This window comes from Rhipicephalus microplus, chromosome 9 (genome assembly GCF_043290135.1).
Source record: "Rhipicephalus microplus isolate Deutch F79 chromosome 9, USDA_Rmic, whole genome shotgun sequence".
NCBI classification, from domain to species: Eukaryota; Metazoa; Arthropoda; class Arachnida; order Ixodida; family Ixodidae; genus Rhipicephalus; species Rhipicephalus microplus.
This window is the reverse complement of record NC_134708.1, coordinates 85,782,474-85,803,143: the sequence shown is the minus strand read 5'-3', so window position 1 is coordinate 85,803,143 and position 20,670 is coordinate 85,782,474. Positions and strand designations below refer to the sequence as shown.

General features: G+C 48.5%; 2 protein-coding genes and 1 non-coding gene across 6 annotated transcripts in view; 2 read left to right on the top strand and 1 right to left on the bottom strand.

The window, feature by feature from the left end:
• LOC142771980 (uncharacterized) overlaps positions 1-15,966 on the bottom strand; it is a 119,433-nt gene extending 103,467 nt beyond the window's left edge. For all 3 annotated transcript variants that reach the window (XM_075874024.1, XM_075874025.1, XM_075874023.1), the window contains exon 1: positions 15,192-15,966. In XM_075874024.1, coding sequence (XP_075730139.1) covers positions 15,192-15,350 — 159 coding nt within the window. In that variant the 5' untranslated portion in view covers positions 15,351-15,966. The remainder of the gene's footprint in view (positions 1-15,191) is intronic.
• On the top strand, positions 8,757-8,830 carry TRNAN-GUU (transfer RNA asparagine (anticodon GUU)). The gene has a single exon. It is a non-coding gene; the product is annotated as a tRNA-Asn (tRNA).
• The window catches only part of LOC142771981 (intraflagellar transport protein 122 homolog), a 78,154-nt gene continuing 73,449 nt past the window's right edge, over positions 15,966-20,670 (top strand). For both annotated transcript variants that reach the window (XM_075874026.1, XM_075874027.1), the window contains exons 1-2: positions 15,966-16,998; positions 19,855-20,085. In XM_075874026.1, coding sequence (XP_075730141.1) covers positions 16,940-16,998; positions 19,855-20,085 — 290 coding nt within the window. In that variant the 5' untranslated portion in view covers positions 15,966-16,939. The remainder of the gene's footprint in view (positions 16,999-19,854; positions 20,086-20,670) is intronic.

Genomic DNA, 20,670 nt, shown 5'->3' with positions numbered 1-20,670 from the left:
CGAGCGCAGACGGGACGGCTTGAAGTCAAAACCTTCAACGCGCGCGGTCGTGTAGGAAGAAAAAAATGGAAGACGAAATGAAAGTTGCCCCACCTCCTTTCCGAAAAAAAAAAGGGGGGGGGGGGGTCCTGTCTTCGTGCTCCACTAAACTGACTTTTTCCTGAGGCGTGAAAGTACGCTTATAGAAGATGGGCGAGCGGTGAAAAGAATGCGTTATACCCACCCCTGTCACACTGGAGGTGTTAATGTCATTAGGTTCGAATGTCGTTCGGTGCAACGAATGCCACTCGGTCCGTGGATGTGCTACACATGAAAAAATGCTTCTCAAGTAATGCGATTCATTCATGATATCAATGTCAATAACTCAGAAAAAAAAAAGAAATGACCTGCATGGAAAATGTACAGCGGTGGGAAAGTGAAGATGTTTATTTTAAAAGAAGTGCGGGAACTTAGAAGTGTGGCAGCTTGGGCTAGTTGGTATATGGCGTGACGATAGTTACAGCGCGAGAACGAAACGACGACACAGAGACATCCTTCGTGTCCTTCTTGTCTCTGTGTCGTCGTTTTGTTCTCGCGCTATAACTATCGTCAAATGCGGGAAGTCACATCGCTAAATAAATACGCATAGAAATCTTGTATCGAAGAACATATGGCAACTACAAACCAAGGCCATCCGCTTAGCCGGTAGCCACAGCCGATAGAATGGACAGAAACCCCACGGCTTACACAGCAGAGGCGATGAACGGCGCCAAGCTGCAGCAAGTAACGCATTTAGTTGCTTTGTTATCGGCGGTGCGAGTAATGTGCTTAAGGTAGGAGAAGACACTTGATTTTTAAGAAAAATAGCCCACTTGATGTCATCGCTGGAGATACACTCACACACGTGCACATAGGCGTCTGGTTCTTTACATTAACGAAGCTTTCTGGGCGAGTTGGATCATAGTAATAAGAAAAAGAAATAACCAGCGAAAAACCACACGAAGACAGCGAAGAAGAACAACTACACAGCACAAGCGCTGGAGAGTTGTAAGTTCAGCGCTTCTCCTGTGTAGTTGTTCTTCTTCGCTGTCTTGGTGTGGTTTTTCGCGGGTTCTTTTTTTTCTATTGCTTACATTATGGCCGCCAGCGACGGCAACCAGACGCGACTGAGGTGGAGAGTAAAAATATTTTGCGACAGCCTTCTATACACCTGACCTCGTAAAATTTATAGATGCCTTAAAAAAGCAACAATAATAACGTGTTTCCACGACGGCGGGGTCCGATTGAGAACGCCGATTGCCATCCTTCAGGTAGTCTCTGAGGAAACCTCACATTCGGTTGGACTGCGACGGTTAATGTGTTTCTCGAACTCTTTCGATTGCGTAAGTCATTCGATTCCAATGACGCTATAGCAACCGCCTAATGTCATTAGGTGCAAATGTCATTCCATTCGATTTACATTAAAACGTAATGTGTGACAGGGGTATCAGTGATGATTTCACAAACGCACACGTACACAAAATACGTGTTCTTTAATGGAAATCCTATTATACAGTAAGGCTCCTGCGTTTTCGCACACGAACTCCACGCCAAGTCGGAAATACTTTGCCGCAGTTAGCACGACACTATAGATGCTAATTAACAAAAACTCGTTAATTAACTTTCTGATTATTGACTTGAGGGCAAGTGTATGTGTTACAGAGTTGTAGTTCGTGCCAATTTATGGCATACCTATTCTTTCGTAAACCACAAATGTTGCGCACAGTTCGAGATATACATCCTCTCCCTGTATCTTTTCGATGGGGCGGCCGGGGACGCAAGAACGCGTTAACGCTTTAGGGACCAAGTTGCTCGACTTTTTGCCAAGTCAGCATTGAACGGAATTGAATTAATGGGTGACATGTACTTCGAGATATGCGTGGGCTTGCGGTAAAAAAAATACACTGTTGTTCCAATTAATTCTGTAGCGAATCGGCTTTTTGCGCATAGAAGAGGAAGACCATATAATAAAACGTTCGTATATTATTTGAAGGCGGAGAAATGGCTCAGCCTCGTATTTCTTTTTTCCTGAGTTACTTCTTTCTTTCTTTTCTTTTTATGATCATTAAATCTTTATTTTGGTTCGGAGTCTTACTCATCTCCCCCTCTCTCTCTCTTTGTCTTTCTTTCCCTCTCATTTTTCGTGCAAAAGTGTATAAATGTGAGTGCAAGCAACATGTTCCTGATGAAGGTCAGACTGGCCGAAACTGTGGGGGGAGGGGGGATGGGTTCGTTTTTGATGTCGCTACGAGAGCACCAGGAGGCGGACCGTGTCGGCCGCGTCAAAGCTAAAGCCACATCTAGGGGCTTTAGTCAAAGCGTGCACACTGCGCCCCCACGCGGTTCACTCGGACTGTGCGCGGCGGGCGTCAGCGGACGGAAGCTTTTTCGGGTCGCGTATCAAAAAGCACGGCTGCGTTGTACCTTTCATGTCTGCCCGCTTTCCTGTCGCGGACTGTGGAATACGAGATGTGCATGCCTTCCTTTTAGTTTTTACGCTCGTTGAAAGCATCGCACGGTGACTTCTCTCTTTTACCTCTCACTGCCCCGGTATTATTAGTTTAATGTTATGATTATTACTTTTTTTCACTGGAGTGCGCTTGTCTATCACGTCTGCATGACTGCCCGAAAACGTAGACGCCAAGAACTCGAAGGCCGCATGATAAGCTGCCGACTCCCGGAATGAATGAATTAACAAATAAATGAATGAATCAATGAGAGAATGCCTTTGTTTTAGGGGTGAAGCTCCTAGAGTCGTGGGTTTGTCGATGCATGTCTTTTGTGACCGGTTCTTAACCACTTGCTTGTATGACTCACTCAGAACGTGGCGATAGTGTGAGTGAGTGATAGACAGACAGACGGACGGAGGGACAGACAGACAGACAGACAAAGGGCCACACAGACAAAGGTATACAGGGACAGACACAGGGACGGAGGGACAGACAGAGGGGCAGACAGACAGAGGGATAGAGGGACAGACAGAGGGACAGAGGGACGGGCGGAGGGGCAGACAGAGGGACGGGCGGGGGGACAGACAGACAGACAGACAGACAGACATACAGAGGGGCAGACAGACAGACAGACAGACAGAGGGGCAGACAAAGGAACAGGCGGAGGGACAGACGGCCAGATGCACGGACAGAAGCACGGACAAACAGACAGACGGGCACACGGACGGACACGGACGGATGCATGGACGAACGGACAGAAGCTTGAACGGACGGACGCTTCGCACCACTCATCATCATTCACTCGTGGATATGCTGTGATTTTTTATTAACTGCTGGGGGTATTGACGAGCGACAATGGCGACATGATTGAGCATTGCCGTCGTCGAGAGCTTCAGATGATTTCCACCAAATGGAGTTAAAGCCCCTAGATCTAGACATCTAGGGGCTTTAAATGGAGTTCGCTTATAACGCCCTCTGTCAGCGCGCACACGGGCACCTTGGCTTTTTGCCTCCATCTAAATGCGATCTAACAAAGTGGCTGATAAGGCTAGTCGGTTTACACGGCGAGCAGGAAAAGGACGGGACATGCCCGTCCTTTTCCTGTCCGCCGTGTATTTTTTTTTTTTTCAAATTAATGCGACCATCGCAGCCGGGATCGAAACCGCGACCTTCGGGTCTGGACAAGTCGAAATAATGTCCCGCACGAAACTTAAATGCTCGGAGATTTTCGAGCCGAAACCACGTAATAACTTCCTAGCATTATACCGTAGCCGACGGTATGCTAGAAAGTTATTACGTGACTCAGTGGTGGCACCTGGTGGGACACTTCCTCGACTGCCGAAATGCCTGGGATTCCTGACCATGTGTGCGTGCGTGTGAGGGGCACTTAGGAGTGACTTTAACCGACCGGGGTTGTGCGAAATTTCGTACCACTGTGTTTTTATAGGTATGCAGTGTCACACAGCCCTCGGCTGTCGCACAAAGGTTACGCGCGGGGTGAATATGCGTTAATTATGCTTATGGTAACGCGCTTCAATTAATCACGCTTGAAAGAGCGTCTGAAGCTGTAGCATTTAGTCATTATGCTTAGTCATTACGCTCAAAATCGCTGTTACACCCAAGAGCAATTAGGCGTTATTCTGAAAGGCACTACGCTACAAATGTATCGCAACACAAAGTACGACATGGACAAAACAAAACCGCGGCATATCCACGGAGTGAATGGTGATGAGTTGGGCGAAGCGTCCGTCAATCCGTCCGCGCTTTATTCCGTCCGTTCTTGTTTCCATCCGTCGGTGCGTCCATCTATCTAGTGAACACTCCATGTAACGCCATCTCGCATCTTTTCATCGGGATCGTAGTCGCGCGATCGTCTCTCTCCTTCTCCTGTGGCACATACCCGTCTATCCCTTGTGACACATACCCGCGCTCTCGGGTATGCGCCACCGCGGCTGTACTACGCACTACGACAACGGGGGACGCACAAGCCACGCCATAACGAGTTTCGCCCCTAATATATGTACAGTCCGTGCCGTTTTTTGTTTTATTGTCTTCTGGTCCATGTCGTTTTCTGCGCTGCGTTGCTTGTATCTAGCACGTTCGCGCATATTACTCTCGATTGGCTTCCGAGAGCAGCAACGGTACACACCACCGATTACGCGTCCGCTGTGAAGATCCACACCCGGTGCCGAAGCGCGCGCCAAGTTGACTCTTCGGGTGCAACTCTGCCGAAACGCCGGGGGCAACTCTTTCCTGGCGAAAGGACAAAAAAAAGGGACGCGCCCGCCCGACGTCACCAGCTCCATGAGTCACAGCGTCGAATCATACGCGGGGGAGACGAACCACGAAAGAGCGAAGGTACCGACACAGTCATCGTCACGGACACATGTTTGGCGTTGTCGCATACCTGTCAGCATGCCCCTCCTCGCCCATAAGAAGTATACGTATAGCTCAATTTTTAGCTCACCGAACGCTGAGTAATCGCGAGGACCGAACCGAAACAGAAGTTCGCCCGCGGCTTGGACACCGCGCGTGACGTCACCATTGCAAGTCTTTGCCGCGTGATGGTACATCCCTGTCCACGGGGACTTGACTTCGGTGCTGTCAAACAGAGGAACACTATTCACCTTTTCATAAACGCCTCCCCGGGCGCCGCCATAGCCCTCCTTGGGCAGTGCAAATTGGCGCGTCTCCTCGAAAATGCACTGACAACGCTGCGCCCTTAGCCTTTGTACTCCCGCGCACAGCCCATCATGGCGGTGTTTTTTTTTTTCCTTCCTGTGAAAAGGTGTATAGTCCTGAGCGGTGGTACTGGTGTGGCCCCATCATAGTGGTTATACGGCGCTCCACTGCTGACCTGAAATTCGCGAGATAGAATCGCGACGGCCTAATTTCGACGGGGAGGCCCGTGCACTTCAATTTGAGTGTTAAAATAACCTCCAGGTGGCCGAAATTTCTGGTGCATTCTACAACGGTGTCCATGAGCATATGACAAAACCCTGGTCTTGGGACGCGTACCGAACAGTTATTTTTCTATATTAGCGCCTACTTGCAAACTTTCACGCCAAGAACACAGTTAAATCTCGTCTCGCAACCGTGCGCTGTCTAGGGTCGAAAGTTCCGTGTACTGAGGTCAGTCAGTCCGTCATCTATAGACTCCAGCATCTGCAGCGCAGATCACGAACACGGCACACTCGTTATATACGTCGCCTAATGTAACGAAGCGCAAACGACACTTTCCAGGCGGCCGTTTCTTTGTCTGTAGTTTCAAGTTTTACACGTTAAAAGACAGTTTATGTGCATCGTGCTGTGGCTTGGACATTTCATTGAGAGCGCTCTTTACTGTTCTACTTCCTTTTGCTATACAGTATCGCCCAGAACATTGCTTTATACAGTGGACTACAGCATAGGTCTGTGCTCTGTTCCCCGTTTTGTATGTGTGTGTGGGGGGGGGGGGGGGGGGCAGGAAAACATGCTTAAAAAATGGTCGAAAAAATTGTGGGAATAAAGAGATGACGTTGTTCGTGTACGATGGCCTGCATCCCCGGCTTTCCGGGAGTACGAAGATGGGAAGTGAAAAACAGTTTTTGAAATGCAGCCTAAAATGATGGATAGATGTAGGCCAGAACTGGAGATTCATGATAATCACAGGTAACTGAAATCACGCGAAACAACCAAAGAGACAACGAGACAAGAGTCCCATGTGCTTTTTGAGGTTACGTAGGAAAAAAGCATGCGCTAATGTAGCTCGCATGAAAACGAATGTCACTGTTTCACTGTGAGCCCATTCGTCAAACGGAACTGAGCTTCAGAGGCCACGTGTGTGTCGCCACTCGCATAGAACACACGTCTACACGGCTCTCACAATAAGCGTGCATTTCCCGGACTGTAGGTTAGTTGAACTTAGCGCACGACAACTATTTCGGGTGATTCGCATCGCTTACAGAAAGTAATGTGGCAGAACAAAATGCTCTCTTCCATATAGCACAGAAATAAAAAAAAAAAGGCAACGCGTACGCTAAAAACAACTGCTTACTTCCACAGCGTTCGCTTGTTCGCTCCGCTTTTCCCCGACAAAGAAACCTTAGGCCTAGCAACTCGGTCGCGTCAACATCTGCGGAGCTCGCTTGGTTAAGCCTGCCTGACAGACTTTTAAATCTCCATTTCACCTGGTTGCCTTTCATATGGCACACACGCACAAAAAGCAAACACGCACGCTAAAAACAACTGCCTATGCTCACTTCTACCGATCCGCTTGTTCGTCCGCTTTTCCTCGAAACGGAAAGTTAACCCTCACTCGTTAGGCCTGCTGGACGGACTTTAAAAGTCTCAATTTCGCACGCTTACGCGAAGGTATACGCGCAGCGCCGCTCAACTATGCTGTCAAGAAGGCACGGGTACGCGAAGAACAGCAGCAAATGAGGCAAACTCGGCGCCGGTTATTTTTGGCTTTTCGTGCCCGCATCGCCGCTGAAGTACGGCCGTTTCCCCTTCGAAACACTACGGCAGACGAGGCAGACGGCAGACTACAGCTACAGAGCAGACGATGTCGAGCCGTTTGCAGACGACGCGTTTCGCTTAGCAGACGACCGAGACAGCCGCTTGAGTGACTACAGGGCTCGTACTTTGTCCTACAGCTTCTTCACTTTTTTTTTGTTTTTGTTAAAGTCGTTGCGAGCAACAGTCCATAACGAATATGGGGTGTTCCGAGGCACGCGAGCACGGTCTGCGTTTAATCAATCTTATTTCTCCGCTGTCGCAGCGTACGGAAAAGGGCAACGAGGAGACACGAAGCGAGAAGAGAGCCGCGCCTTGGAAGGAAGCGGTCGCAGCATCCCGTCGGGGCATGCGTCAACATTCTCCGCGGAACGGCGCCCCACGAGGCTTGTTTACCCTAAAGCTCGCTTCAACAGCACAGCAAAGCCGTCACGCTGAAGCTTCGAAGGAACAACAAGGTGTTCGCTGCAGGAATCGCTCTACCGATGGTTACTGAACTTTCGTAAGCAACAGTTCGCGCCTGCTTCTTTTGTGTCTTCACAATTTATACACCCCGGGATATATGCGTCACGTCGACTTGGAAAGTTCAAACCTGCCGCCGGGGTCGCACGCATCAATCGGTTTTGTATCGAAAAGCCTTCGCGCACGAAACGCCGAGCTTTGAGCCGGTGAAGACGCATACCGCATGGCCCCGGGGCAAACGTTTTCTCGGCATTTCAATGAAAATAACCAAGCCCCTCGACGGCTGCACAAAAGGGGAAAAAAAAAGCTCGGAGCCTTTCCACTGTACCTGGAAAGGCTCAGCCTTTGTTATAGTGAACTTATTGTCTGCCTCGGTGGAACGGTGGTTACAGTGAGCGGTGGAGGAAAACCTCTTCAGGAAAGACGGCAAACCGTTTGCAATACGCAATAACTCATCACATTTTCCCAGTACTTTCGAATAAAATACATCATGTGCTCATCCCTTGCGGCCAAAAAAAAAAGAAAAAAAAAGACCAGAAAAGGGAAACAATAACAAAAAAGACGATCGAAATACCAAAGCACGCGTAACGAGTTGAGCGAGTGTCATTAAAATTCTTTGTAATAATAAGTTATCGGGTTTAACGTCCTCCAACCTCGATATGGTTACGAGAGACGCCGTAGTGAAGGGCTCCGGAAATTTCGACCACCTGAGGTTCTTCAGTGGCGTGCGCCTAAATCTGAGCACAGGGTCTTCGAGCCTTTTCGCCTTCATCAAATACGCAGCCGCCGCGGCGGGCACATTTAGTGTAAAAGCGCTGCGAATGGTTAATTACCGAAGACATGACCGTAGACATAGCGCGAGAACGGAAGGACGATAAAGGGACAAGAAGGACACGAGTGCTGTCCCTGTGTCGTCGTTCTGTTCTCGCGCTATATCTACCGTCATGTCATAGCAACTTGCCCACACTACCACACGTCGAAAAGATTAACTTTTGTTACATACGTCCCAATTCCATTACTTTTCAAAAACAAAAAAAACTAATACAATGTGATTATATTTTAGACAAGTGCAGTTAGTTATTCAAATTAATTATAATTTAAACAACTGGAGAAAAATTGTTAGTAATGTAATTTAGCTACCTTCAGGAGCAACACTGCCATTTATGGTGAGAGTTTGTGCGATAATCGAAAATCGCTGTAGTTCAGTCATATTATTTTTCACTGCCAACACTTCTCCCGATGCTGCTGCCGTTGAAATATTCATTAATGTTGAGTAATTAATCTGGGGTTAATAGGTCCGTCCATTTTTACACACGATACAGTCAGCCAGCCTCTGTGGCGCAATCGGCTAGCGCGTTCGGCTGTTAACCGAAAGGTTGGAGGTTCGAGCCCTGCCGGGGGCGGCGCAATATTTTCACTCCGGAAAAAGTTTTTTTTTTTTTTTCTGGGATGCCATGATTAGTTTATCCGCTACTAGGGTTACTGTATATGCTCACCGTAACTAGCCACTACTAAGCAGGGGCGTAGCCAGTTTTTTTTTTTTTTTTTTTTTTTTTTTACGGGGGAGAAGGGCACCTTCTTGATTTCAGGGGGGGGGGGGGGGGGGAGCCCTTGAAATGGTCATTTTCTCTGTCTCTATGCTATGGTGAAAACAAATTTCGGGGAGGCAAGTGGTTTTGCTTTCAGGACAAAATTATTGGCGTAATTCTGCTACGTCGGCAAAATCGTACATGTTTACGTTCACGCCACGTCCTTTTTTTTTTGTTTTTTGTTCGATGCAAGAAAGCTGGATTTGTCGGGCTGATCGATTCGCCGAAAATTATTGTTCTATATGCGTGTTTTGTCCGCGAACAAGTTGCACCAAAATAAGAAAATAAAGAAAGAAAGAAAAAGGACCCAAGAACCATTGCTTTGTTGAGCTTCTGCACCAGACCAGCAGAAGCGCTCTGTTGTCTGCTTCGCGAGAGAGCAGACGAACATAATCGTTGTCCGCATGCACGCGTCCGCCCATTCTTTTCATCGGCGACGTTTTTCAAAACTATGGCTGGTTCGGTTTACTTTTCGCTTCCCCGTAGTTCCTCGCACAATCTAGAAAAACAAACGGAACAAAAAAAAAGGAAGAAAAAAACACACGCGTGAACCACATCTTTCGTCCGCATCCTCCCCTAGCTACCTAGTCGTTTGCTGGGTACAAGAAGGTTTGGGTGCCCGCCCGGGCGCTTCTTCATCGTTCTTCGACAAAGGAAGTGGAATGACCACAAGGCATGCAGCCGCTCGCACGGCATCCATGCGGCCCAACAGCGTCTGCCGGTCACACAGATGAGAGATGGGGAGGGGAGCTGGACATGGCCGCTAACCCTGAACAAAGAAGGATCCAGCCCCCCCCCCCCCCCCCCCTGCAAACAACAACCGCAAGTATTCGCCATTGTCAAAGACATAAACGAGACAACGGCACCGTGAGTGCCACTGAATGCGCAGGCGCGCGCGAAGCAGACGATAAACTTCGGCCCTCGAAGCAGACGACGCGGACTCCTGGAAAGGCACAAGGAGAAGGAACATGTGGGACGACCTGTAGCTGCCCCGCTGCCAGCGAGAGGTCAACGCGCACTTTCACAGTGTCATTAGAGCTCAACGACACAGCACTGACCGAGCACAATACGAATTTCGAGCGGGGTTCGAGTGATGCTATCTTTCACGCTCCTGAAAGCGTACGCAATGCGCATACACGGAGAGCAACGAGGGAAGTGATAAGCTAAATGTGTGAGCCGCCATTTAGCCATTGCGCAAGCACGTGGTGCTGTGTTAATAAGGTATACATTATGTGTATGTGTGTTAAAGCAAAACTTCCTCCTGCTATTTGTTTATCATTTTTCGAAGGAATTTCTCAGAGGCGTGATCAACCTACACTGTCGCTTAGACGTCCTCCAGCTGCGCACGAAGCCGCAGGTTCGACTCCCGGCGACATTATGGCGATGTTAAAACGCTATTCCCACCGAGCGTGTGAGGAACCTTCGGCTGGTTGAACCGAGCTCGTTTCACCACAACACGACGTCTTGCAGCTGCTCATGTGTAGATTTCGGATTCTCCACCCCACAGCTTCCTTTTTAACGAACGCGGTACACAATGACTGCCATAAATACAAAAAAAAAAACAAAAAACGCCTGCTGCCAATCACTTCGCTGACAGCTTGAAAATGGGCGTACGAGTCCACCACAGATTTCATACTGGCACACGCCAAGGTATTGGGTGCCGAAGCCGCAGCGCCATTCGAAATCACCTATGTCCAAGGACGTCTGTGGTCGGTCGGGTGAAAGATCGCGAAATGCATACATTCATGCGTCACAAACTGCGCCGCTTGAAGTCTGCGTTGAAAACAACGACTTGTGCGAGTGAAAATGTCAACTTACATGAAGTTAAGTTCTGTATTGAAGGATTCACCTAACGGAACTTTTTAGGGGCGAAGCTCCTTATAGCGGCACCCGTTCGTCCCTCGTAGCCATTGTAGTAGTGTGTAACAAGTATAACATTTTGACCTCCAAGGTGGCGCCAGTGAGAGATTTCTTCTGTGCGTTGTTGAACAATAAAAAATAGTGCTCAATGTACATGCCAATGGCTGCTAAGGGGAAATTAGAGACAGGAGAGTTCGGCTTTTAGTTAACGCGCACGCTGCGAATTTTTTTATTGTTCAACAACGCACAGAAGACAAGAAAGGGTTGCTACGTTATACTCGCTAGGCGTAACCTCCTAGATTTTAGAAAGGTTTAGCGATCGTTGGGCCGCAGTGCAATGAATACAGTGAACTAGTATATACCATGAACTCGGGGTGGTTAAAGGTGGGAAGTAGACACGAAGCGCAAGCCGTAAGAAAGTGTGCGTGTGCCTCCTCTCGTTCAGTCTTTGGAATGTCCGCTGGATGGCGGTGCCTCTATAAAGGGAATATATGATGAAAAGATGCGAGATAGTGGAGTGTAGAATAGGTGGGCGAACGGACACACAAACAGATGCATGGACGGACGCACGGATGACTGCACGGACGGACGCATGCAGGAGCGGATGCATGGACGCACAGATGAACGTGCGGACGCACGAACAGACGCACGCACGGACGGGCGGATGGACGCACGGACGGCTACACAGACGCACGATGCATGGACGGACGGAAGCCAGAACGAATGGACGGACGCATGCTTCGCCCCACTATCCATCATTCACTCCGTGGATATGCTGCCATTTTTTTTTTCATGATTCCTTGAATACAAAATCCAAATACGTATCTTCCTACAAGGCTTCGTTTAATGCTCCATAGCGGGATCACATAGGGAACTGGCGCTTTAACCACTTTCAAACGCTGCGCCGACAAACACAGGAGAAAGTAGATTTTACATACGAGTGAAATTACTATTTCATAACACCGAAATAACCTACTCGTCTGCTGCGGTGGTGTACCGGTTACGGTGTTCGGCTGCTAATCCGGAAATCGCGGGTTCAATGCCCACCGCGGCGATCGCATTTCGATGGAGGCGAAGCACCGTGTACCATGCGGGGTCAGTTGACGTTAAAAAAAAATGCCACGGTGCAAATGGCTGGAGCCCTCCACTACGGCGTCCCTTATGATTATACAGCCGTTCGGGGAGCCCCACATGTTGCAATTAAATTCAACTAATATGGAAGCGACAACACATTTGGCAAGCAAGAATGCGCAAGTGGCGACACCGTTTTCAGCTTACCCCGAACTTCTGACGGCAGTCCGCTCGGGCCAACTTCATTTTTCGGTGAAAAAAAAAAAAAAGAATTATTTCGTGTTCTGGGGGAGTGATAGTCTAACAGCGCAAGTTTGGAAAAATTTTAGCCAGCAAGTGTGGCCAGAATATGGAGGGGGGGGGGGGGGAAGAAACAAAGGTGTGAAGTCCGTGACGTCGTACTGGCATTCAGGTGGGTTCGGATCCCGCCTACGGAGAGAGCGATTTTTAGTACACTTAATTTCATTCAACTTTCAACGAGACTCATCAGTAGAGCTAAGAAACCAAACAATAATGACCCGTGAGAGTTCCTCGGCTTAATTGTCGGTCGGCTTCATTAGCTCACGGCTAAGAGTCATATACAGTAATAGAGTTAACATACAGTAACTATCACGGCCGATCCGGGTCCTGTTCCTACACCCTAGGATTGACGGACTCGCAATAAATACTCGCACGATCAATGAGAGAACAATACATTGCGAAGTCGATCTCCACAGTGCGCAGGCACGACCGACGCGAAAAAAAAAAAAAGGTCGTGGGTGCGCGCACGCATTCAGGGATAACAGACGCGGTACGGCACGGACGAACGACGCAACGCGGAATAAAACGGGTCGTCGCGGCGATGGAAGGCTACCCACGGATGCCACTGCGAGGGGTCGCTTACACGAGACCTTCAACGCGCGTTGCAGCGGGCAACAAAGAAACTACACCCCCGAGTATACGGCCAAGACGGCGCAACACTCACGCCTTCCGAGGCGCCAATCGAAGAGACCCGTTTACGCATCGTTACGAAAGCGCGATGCATGGCCACTCTGCAGGATTCGAGTTCCCCCCCAGTGAAGTATAGAGAGTCTAGAAGAGCATATGGGATTTGAATCTGCGACATTGCGTGGCAGCTCGAGTATTCTACCACAGAGTCCCGGTGGTTCTTCAGACTCGTTCACACAACCCCACTATGCAGGTGTCATGTCGGGCTAGAATCCGTGTTAACATATGTAATATTAGCGTTGTAGAAGTGTAAAATCAGGATCAGTGGCTAGGGTGCCCGGCTGCGGACCCGGAGGTCACGGGTTCGATGGCGGTGAAATGGTAGAGGCCCGTATACAGCGCGATCTGAGTGCGCGTTAGAGAACACCAGGTGGTCAAATTTTATGCAGTTCTGCACTATACGGCGTCTCTCATAATTATATTGACGTTTTGGGACGTAAAATTTCATATATTAATAGTTTTTTCGCCACTACTCGTTTACAACCATCATTATCTTGAACTCTTGAAGCAACGAAAATTCCGCACATGTCAAGCTTGCGAAACGGAAGAGAGCGCAATATATGAGCGTGGAATGTAAGTCGTGCCGCACATCACATGCATGATACGATTTTCACGTTTGCGCCCGCCACTTACGTTTGTCATACAGGCATGTCGTGCACGTCACCAAATGCAAAACCGCGGCATGCCGTGCACGTCGTGACTTTCATGTTATGACCTGTCGTTTACGATCTTAACACAGTCATGCTATGTATGCCACACAAATTTCGGTATAGATCCCATTAACGAGACGGCCAGGAGAAAACGAAGTCGAGGGCGGCTAGATTGGGTTTCGCGTCCCAAAACCACGATATGATTATGAGGGACGCCGTACTGGAGGGCTCAGGAGCATTCGATCACCTGGGGATGTTTAACGTTCAGCTAAAATCAATGTACGCGGGCCTCCAGTACTTCACCTGCAACAAAAATGCGGCCGGGATTCGATCCCGCCACCATTGGGCCAGCAGTCGAGACCCATGACGACTTTGACTACCGTTGCGCGTCCATGGCTCAAAAATTACGGCGTATCCTGATTCAGGAGGACGTGGCGGTGGCAGATAACAATATTTTATGTAGGTTAGTGCGTGCAGTTCGTACTATGTGACTCGGGAACTCGGGGAAACTTCGTCAACATTGTGCGTGATGGTTGACTATTCGAAAACATCTCGTTTGCATGATAGATTTTCGATGTACGCGAGCTCAGCAAGTTTTTTTTTTTTTTTTTTTCAGCGTGACTGCGCTCGTGTCAGTCCTGCGCTCGTGTGGAGTTGTTTATTTGTGAGTTCCACTTGGTTCAATAAATTTTAGTAGTTAGAAAACGCTCGTCTTGTGTCCGATCTTTTCTGTGTGTTTACGTAGTTTCCGCGCTGGTATTCGAAGTACGTATGATAACACCGTACTGTCGTGGTCACCATCTACGCGAGCAACTCATTGTACAGCGCACAACGCGATGAGATTATCAAAATCGCTATTACAGAGGTCTTGCAGACTAACAAAAAAAAAAAAATGCGGCGTGCCAATTACGACAGAACTGTATTACCGAACGGTAAAACAGCACTGCAAATTGCCAACAGATTCTTTCGCATGAATCAGTCAGGTCGGGTGTCATTTGCAGCGGCTAACAATCCGAAGCATAGAAGGACACAATCGGTCGTTTCCGAGCGGGGTTGATTGACGCCTGACCACTTTATTGTTTCAAATTGCTGCGCGGCATCCGCCAGACCTAAACGCGAATTACCTTCTTTTTTTTTCTAGCGAGAGCACGGATCTGCCGGGGGATCAAGGTTAACGAGTCGCGTACCGTCTGACACCATCACGCAATCGAAAATGAAAACTGGAACGCGTGTTCTCCGCACGGGAACCCAATGGGCACTGCGGCACCGTGCACAGCTTTTCTTTCGATCGAAGTCCACTCACGCGATAAACGGTGCAGCGATTAAAGGCACCCGACCGCTGTCTCAGACAAGCTACACCCGCTAAAGTCAAAACCCGCAAGGTTCGGTTAAATCCGGATTGATGTGGTACCGCCTCGAGCACCAAAACAGCTGTCCGTGTAGGTGTCGTCTGCTACGCGTTTTCGAGAAGCAGACGTACGCGCGCAGATTTGGGGATTCGTCGGCTTAAACGGGTTTTAAAACGACCCCGGATGGCGACTTTTGAAAAGATAGAACGAGAGCAGTAAGCAACAACGTCTAGCGAAGTGCAGCCGGTGATGACTCACCTCTTGGTTTGTCGCCCTGTTGATGGCCAATTGCACCTTGCCGTACGTTCCCTGCCCCAGCTTTCGAATCACCTGGAACCGCTGTCTGAGCTTGTGTTTTTTCTCGCCTTTCTCCTCGGCAGCCGAGGGCGGCGGTTCGGCGTCTTGCTGCACCACCATGGTTTAGTTTGGCGGTCTTTGCGACCGTAGGGCACACCACTTGTATCTCGTTACGATATATCCGCGGTTGAATCAGCCACGAACAGCGCGCTACATCGGAACCCTACCCCAGCGCAACACCGTCGAGCACATACGTCGAAACAGCCGTAGACGCACCGTCGTCGACCAATACTCGTCCGGAGAAGATGCGGAGTTTCTTCGTGGGACACTGGCATGTGGTGGTCACTCCGTCGATCACTTTGGTTTGTAGCGTACGCACGTGTGTGTGGGACGGCTACCACCGCCGCCGCCCGATTACTGCGCGGTGGTAGTGGACAGCGGCAAGCACGCTGTCAGAAGAGGCGCCCAGTGTAGTGCCGCCGCAGGCTCTCCGGCGCTGGGCTGCTGCGGAAGGGGGAGACGACGTCATCGCCGAAAAGTGGTGCTAATTTTAGCGGCCCGATCTCATGTTACGAACTTAGCCCAGTGATCTCGCCTCAGCTGCCGCCTCGTCGCCCATCCGCCGTAGCAGCCAGCGACTACGTGCACGACTCCTCCCTCCTTTAAGGCCTTCTCTCTCACTGTTGCGTTTCTCTCTCTCTTTCACTTGGTTTTTTTGAGAGACGAAGATCACCTGGCAGGAACAACCGATCAGCTCAGCACCTGTCGGCTGCTCGTCGATTTGGTGCGCCGACGAGACTGATTCGCTTCAAAAACAACGCTTCAGACGTGCTTTATTAGTCGCAACATGCGCTCGACACTGTCTCATTGCCGAAGTAACACTTAGCTTGTCGTGTCACATTTCTGAAAACCTAAAAGCGATTCGGTTAATTCGCCCGAAAGGACGCCCAGTGTGTAGTTGCGGCTAGTTACGGTTAACGGCTCGCTCGATTGCCTGTCGTTCATCCTACATGTATCCGCAAACAAGATTCAATTAGAACACTGATACTTTCAATGTAATGCAGCGCTATTGTGTACGCCATATAAAATGTGCAGGAGGTCTGTGATAATTTCTCTGAACCGGGAGTTCATGACCGAAGACAGGAGCCGCGATTTGTTTTGCTTATCAACTATTCTGTGCTGCTTGGCTCATTGTTGCTAGGACAAATTATGGTTGACTAAGTTTTCGCAATGCACAGTGCTTATATTTTGTTGTTGTAAAATTAACCATTATAACTGTCCTGACAGATAAATTTAATATGTTCAAAGTTGTGACTTAAAATAATATAAAAGCTACAATTTCACGACTGCAATCTTTTTCAATATGCAAAAAGCATGACCTTCGAAATCGGTAAGTGAGACTTAGAGAGTAATAGTGTTTTAGCGTGACATTAAGCATAATAAATATTCACTAATAAATACAATTGTTTAGTTACTGTAGAACAATCGTAACAAAAAAAGTTTTTTTAGTTTATATATACAGTTATTACGGCTAGAGTTTACTAAAAAAAGACCGTTTAAAGCTTTCACAACAACTCAACGGTCATTGTCATCAGCAATAAGCGTTGTCATGGCGACAGTTAGCATCGCGTGTGTTATGAAGTTGCGTTCTCGGCTTGTAACTATCTTCGACGGACATCCTGATCGAAGAGTTCACGCCGCGAGCAGCGATGCGAGCCGTCGCGCTCTGGGTAGACAAAGTCCACGACCGCGAAAATAACGAGCAATGGTAAGCTAAATTAGCCAGCTGTCAAACGCCGACAACCTTTATTGGCGCACTAACGCCTACGTTGGCAATAGAGAACTATGCTTGGGAGCACCGCAAATGGTAGTATATAGGCGTTCTGTGAGTGCCGTCTCTAGAAAGCTGGAAGTGCTTACGAAACTCTTGAACGGGATCTTACTACAGTGATGCGAGCTACTGTGATGCGACTGTTGCCGCAGTGTTTCACAATAAAATCGAATGCTAATCGATGTTGGACTCGGTAAAGCTTGTCACATCTAAGCGCTTGTTGCATTGTTGCGCGACACTAAATCCTGCAAGAAATCGTGCGTGTTTTTCCTTCGCTTATGTTGTCAAGTGGTAAGGGTATTTTAGACGCGAAGCAGTTCTTCTACCAGCCTGTGTAATGCTGTCCCTCCGTCCGCACCGCTCCCCACGCCACAGGTGTTGGAGCGGGGCCAACTAGCTCACGCCCTCCTAGCAGTGCACGGTGACGTTCCTCGCCTGCCGCGTGCTCACCGTGTGTCAGCTCTCTTTCGCTTCGCCCTCTCCACCGCTCGCAACGTTCGAGCCTACTTACTCCTCACGTTGGCATCTAGAGTGCCTCGATGCTAGCTCCTCTAGCGGTGGCGCGTGAATCGAGGCACCTTAGTCGCAATCATTTCACCCGCGCCACCTCTCCAACTGGTAGGCGTTCTGTGACCTCGACCTCTCCTTGTCATCGAAAAGAAGCCTCGAGCCAGCGGGTGCGCGGGCTGCGCACGCCTCGGAAATCTCGCGGCGCCGACATTGTGGACAGCGTGCCGCTGCTTGCCGCGCGATCGCGCCGACGGGCGGTACGCCGTCGCAGCATGCTTCCCGCTAATGTGCGTGTACCTTTCCTGGCTGTCGCCGGCATTACAAGGGTTAGCGAAGCCGATCGCGTTCGGGAATGGCGACGGCAACACCGATGAGGCGCGAGCCAGGGAAGCCGAATGCAAGCGTCGGAAGTGAAAGACCAGTAACACCGATTGCGTTGGAGAATACAGACGGCGCGCGGGTAACACCGACGAGACGCGAGCAAAGGATACCGAGCGCAAGCGTCTTCAACGCGTCCCGCCTCCCGTGTCTTTGCGTTTCAAACGAACGTTCACTCGAGTTAACGCTACACCGAGTTTCGCTTCAAACCGTTCTTCTAGCACCCGCGTCGATGCCCGTTTCAACTCGGTCAACGCCGTGTGCACCACTGCTGCTTCGCATTTCATCAGGGTTCCCTTCGGGGAGATGGTCCATGGTTTTTAATCTTTAACTGAATACATGCTTATCACTCAAGCGGCTTAGATCAATCGGTTGAAGGTGCGAGTTCGTAGCCAGGCCTTGTAATTGAAATTTTTTATTTATGTATATGTAGACAGTTTCATGATGTAATAGGTTCTTCTACACTGCTGATGAGTTGACATTTTTCAAGTGCTTTTGCAGTATTAGCATCCAGGAATAAACAAGCGGAAGATGTAATGATATCGATTGTGCTCGATTATTGCACGTTTCTTTGTGAATATTCATGTGTCTTGCAGAACTTTTCCAGGTGTTTTGTGGAGATCCCAGCACTTCCCCGTGCTAGAACAGCCTAGATGCGATAACGGGCTTTTAATGTTTTAAAAGCATAAATTTCGGGCGGCTGCTGCTTCCCCGTGCACTCCATTGGTGTCACCACTGCACCATAACCCTTTGTGTGCATCGCTTGTTTTTGCTAATTGTGTTGACTAGTTGCCTAGAAAGAGCAAAATACTTCTATATTCATAGTCGGTTACGGCTTAAGAATAAATGAATTAACAAGCGAACTTGCACAGTGTTTCTAGTCTGCAATTATATTCTTTTTATGAAGAAAGGCAACATGAATGACTTCAGCTTAAATTAATGTTCGGGTATCTATTCATTCACTTTAATTACTCTAATCCAAGTAAAACCTTGTGTTTTGATGTCATCTTTGCTGCAACAGAACATCGAGTGCCTTGAAATAATCTGTGAATGACGCATTTACAGACACCTTTCAACAGATGGCATCTAAAAGGGGTAAGCGATGTCACACACTAGTTGACCATAGATTCTCACATTTAAAGGAATAGTGTCACGAAATTTTTCAATTATTGTTTTTTTTTTTTCATCAAATGATAGGCCACGCGGCCGAGAGCCCCGGTAAATGTACCAGTAAAAATGAGTGCTCCCTGAAAAATTCATTATAGTAAGCTTTTAAAAGCTAGTTTTGGTTCCGACTGTATTGTGACGTCACAATATCGTATGAGCAGCGGCACCAGGTGATAGTATGTGCACACGCAAGTTTTTGTGATGTATCCTTGTCCACATGTCGCTTTTTTGAATGATTGCTGTGCTCTCTGATAAGGGTATATCTTGTATTCGCGTGCATGTACACTATACAAGACACCTCGCTTCATAGGTACGCTGGATGATGGTGCCCACACGGCACAAGCAGATGATCGAGAAGGCATCGCGGAAGCTGCCATTTATTTTTATGTTACTGGTGTGTGATTTTTGTGTGATCTTGGTGACTTCATGCAGACTGCTGCGTGAAGTCACCAGGATTAGTACTGTAGCCTGACGTCAAGTTAGTGTCGATGTCGGTAGGCGCGCTGTGACAAAATTGACTAATATCAAAATAAAATATCACCATTTGCTGAGTGTCACACTTTCTCATAGCAGTCTCGGTATACAGGTGACTTGTAAGGCAGAGTTAGCTCGCCTTCGATCCTTTAAGGCTGTAACTACTGTACCTCACCACTTTTCAAAAGATTTGGTGGTTCCTTCTAGTAATTGACAATAATTTAATGCTCATTAATAGACCGGCTGGTATGCATTTCTGTGCAGTATTTATGACCTGGTCTTCAAGCCGGATGGCAGTCAGCTCATAGTCGCAGCTGGCACGCGCGTCCTCGTTTACGACACGTCGGACGGTGCGCTCGTCCAGCCGCTGAAAGGCCACAAGGACGCCGTGTACTGCGTGGCCTATGCTAAAGATGGTAAACGATTCGCATCTGGAGGTGCGGACAAGCAGGTCATTATCTGGACGGCAAGCCTCGAGGGAATCCTCAAGTATTCGTACGTAAATCGTGCAATCTTGTCAATGCGGCTGCACGACGCTAGATAGTTTGCTTTTACTAGTGAGCAGTTTCACGGGTTTTGTTCTCATGTTTTCTTAGAAACCTTAATGAAAGATGTGGGTCTCAAATTTTTCTTTTATTAGTTATGTAAATTGAACTAAACTTAATAAACTTATTCATTTTTTTCCTGCAAATTCGAAATCTTTAAGACAAATATTAAGTTGACGTTGATTGTTGAAGTAGTGGTCCAGAAACCTCGTAGTGCTACTTCTGTGCTAAGAAAGTGCTTATTTTGATATAAAATAACATTTTACCATCCGCATTGCATTAACGCACTTAAAATCACCCGCCTGACAGCGATCTTTTGCACGTCACTGTTGGCATGCCCAATGTTGCCCACCTTTACTATGTGGCCGCTGACACTAGTAGCAAGAGAGCGAAAGTAGCGGGAGCCACAGCAGCAATAACGGCCAATAAACAATTTTCTGCTTGCTTTGTTCAACTGGGCCCCACCACCTGTCCAGCCTGACCAGGCAAACACGGAACTTTTGAACCACTCACTCTGTCCCCATAGTAATGCCAG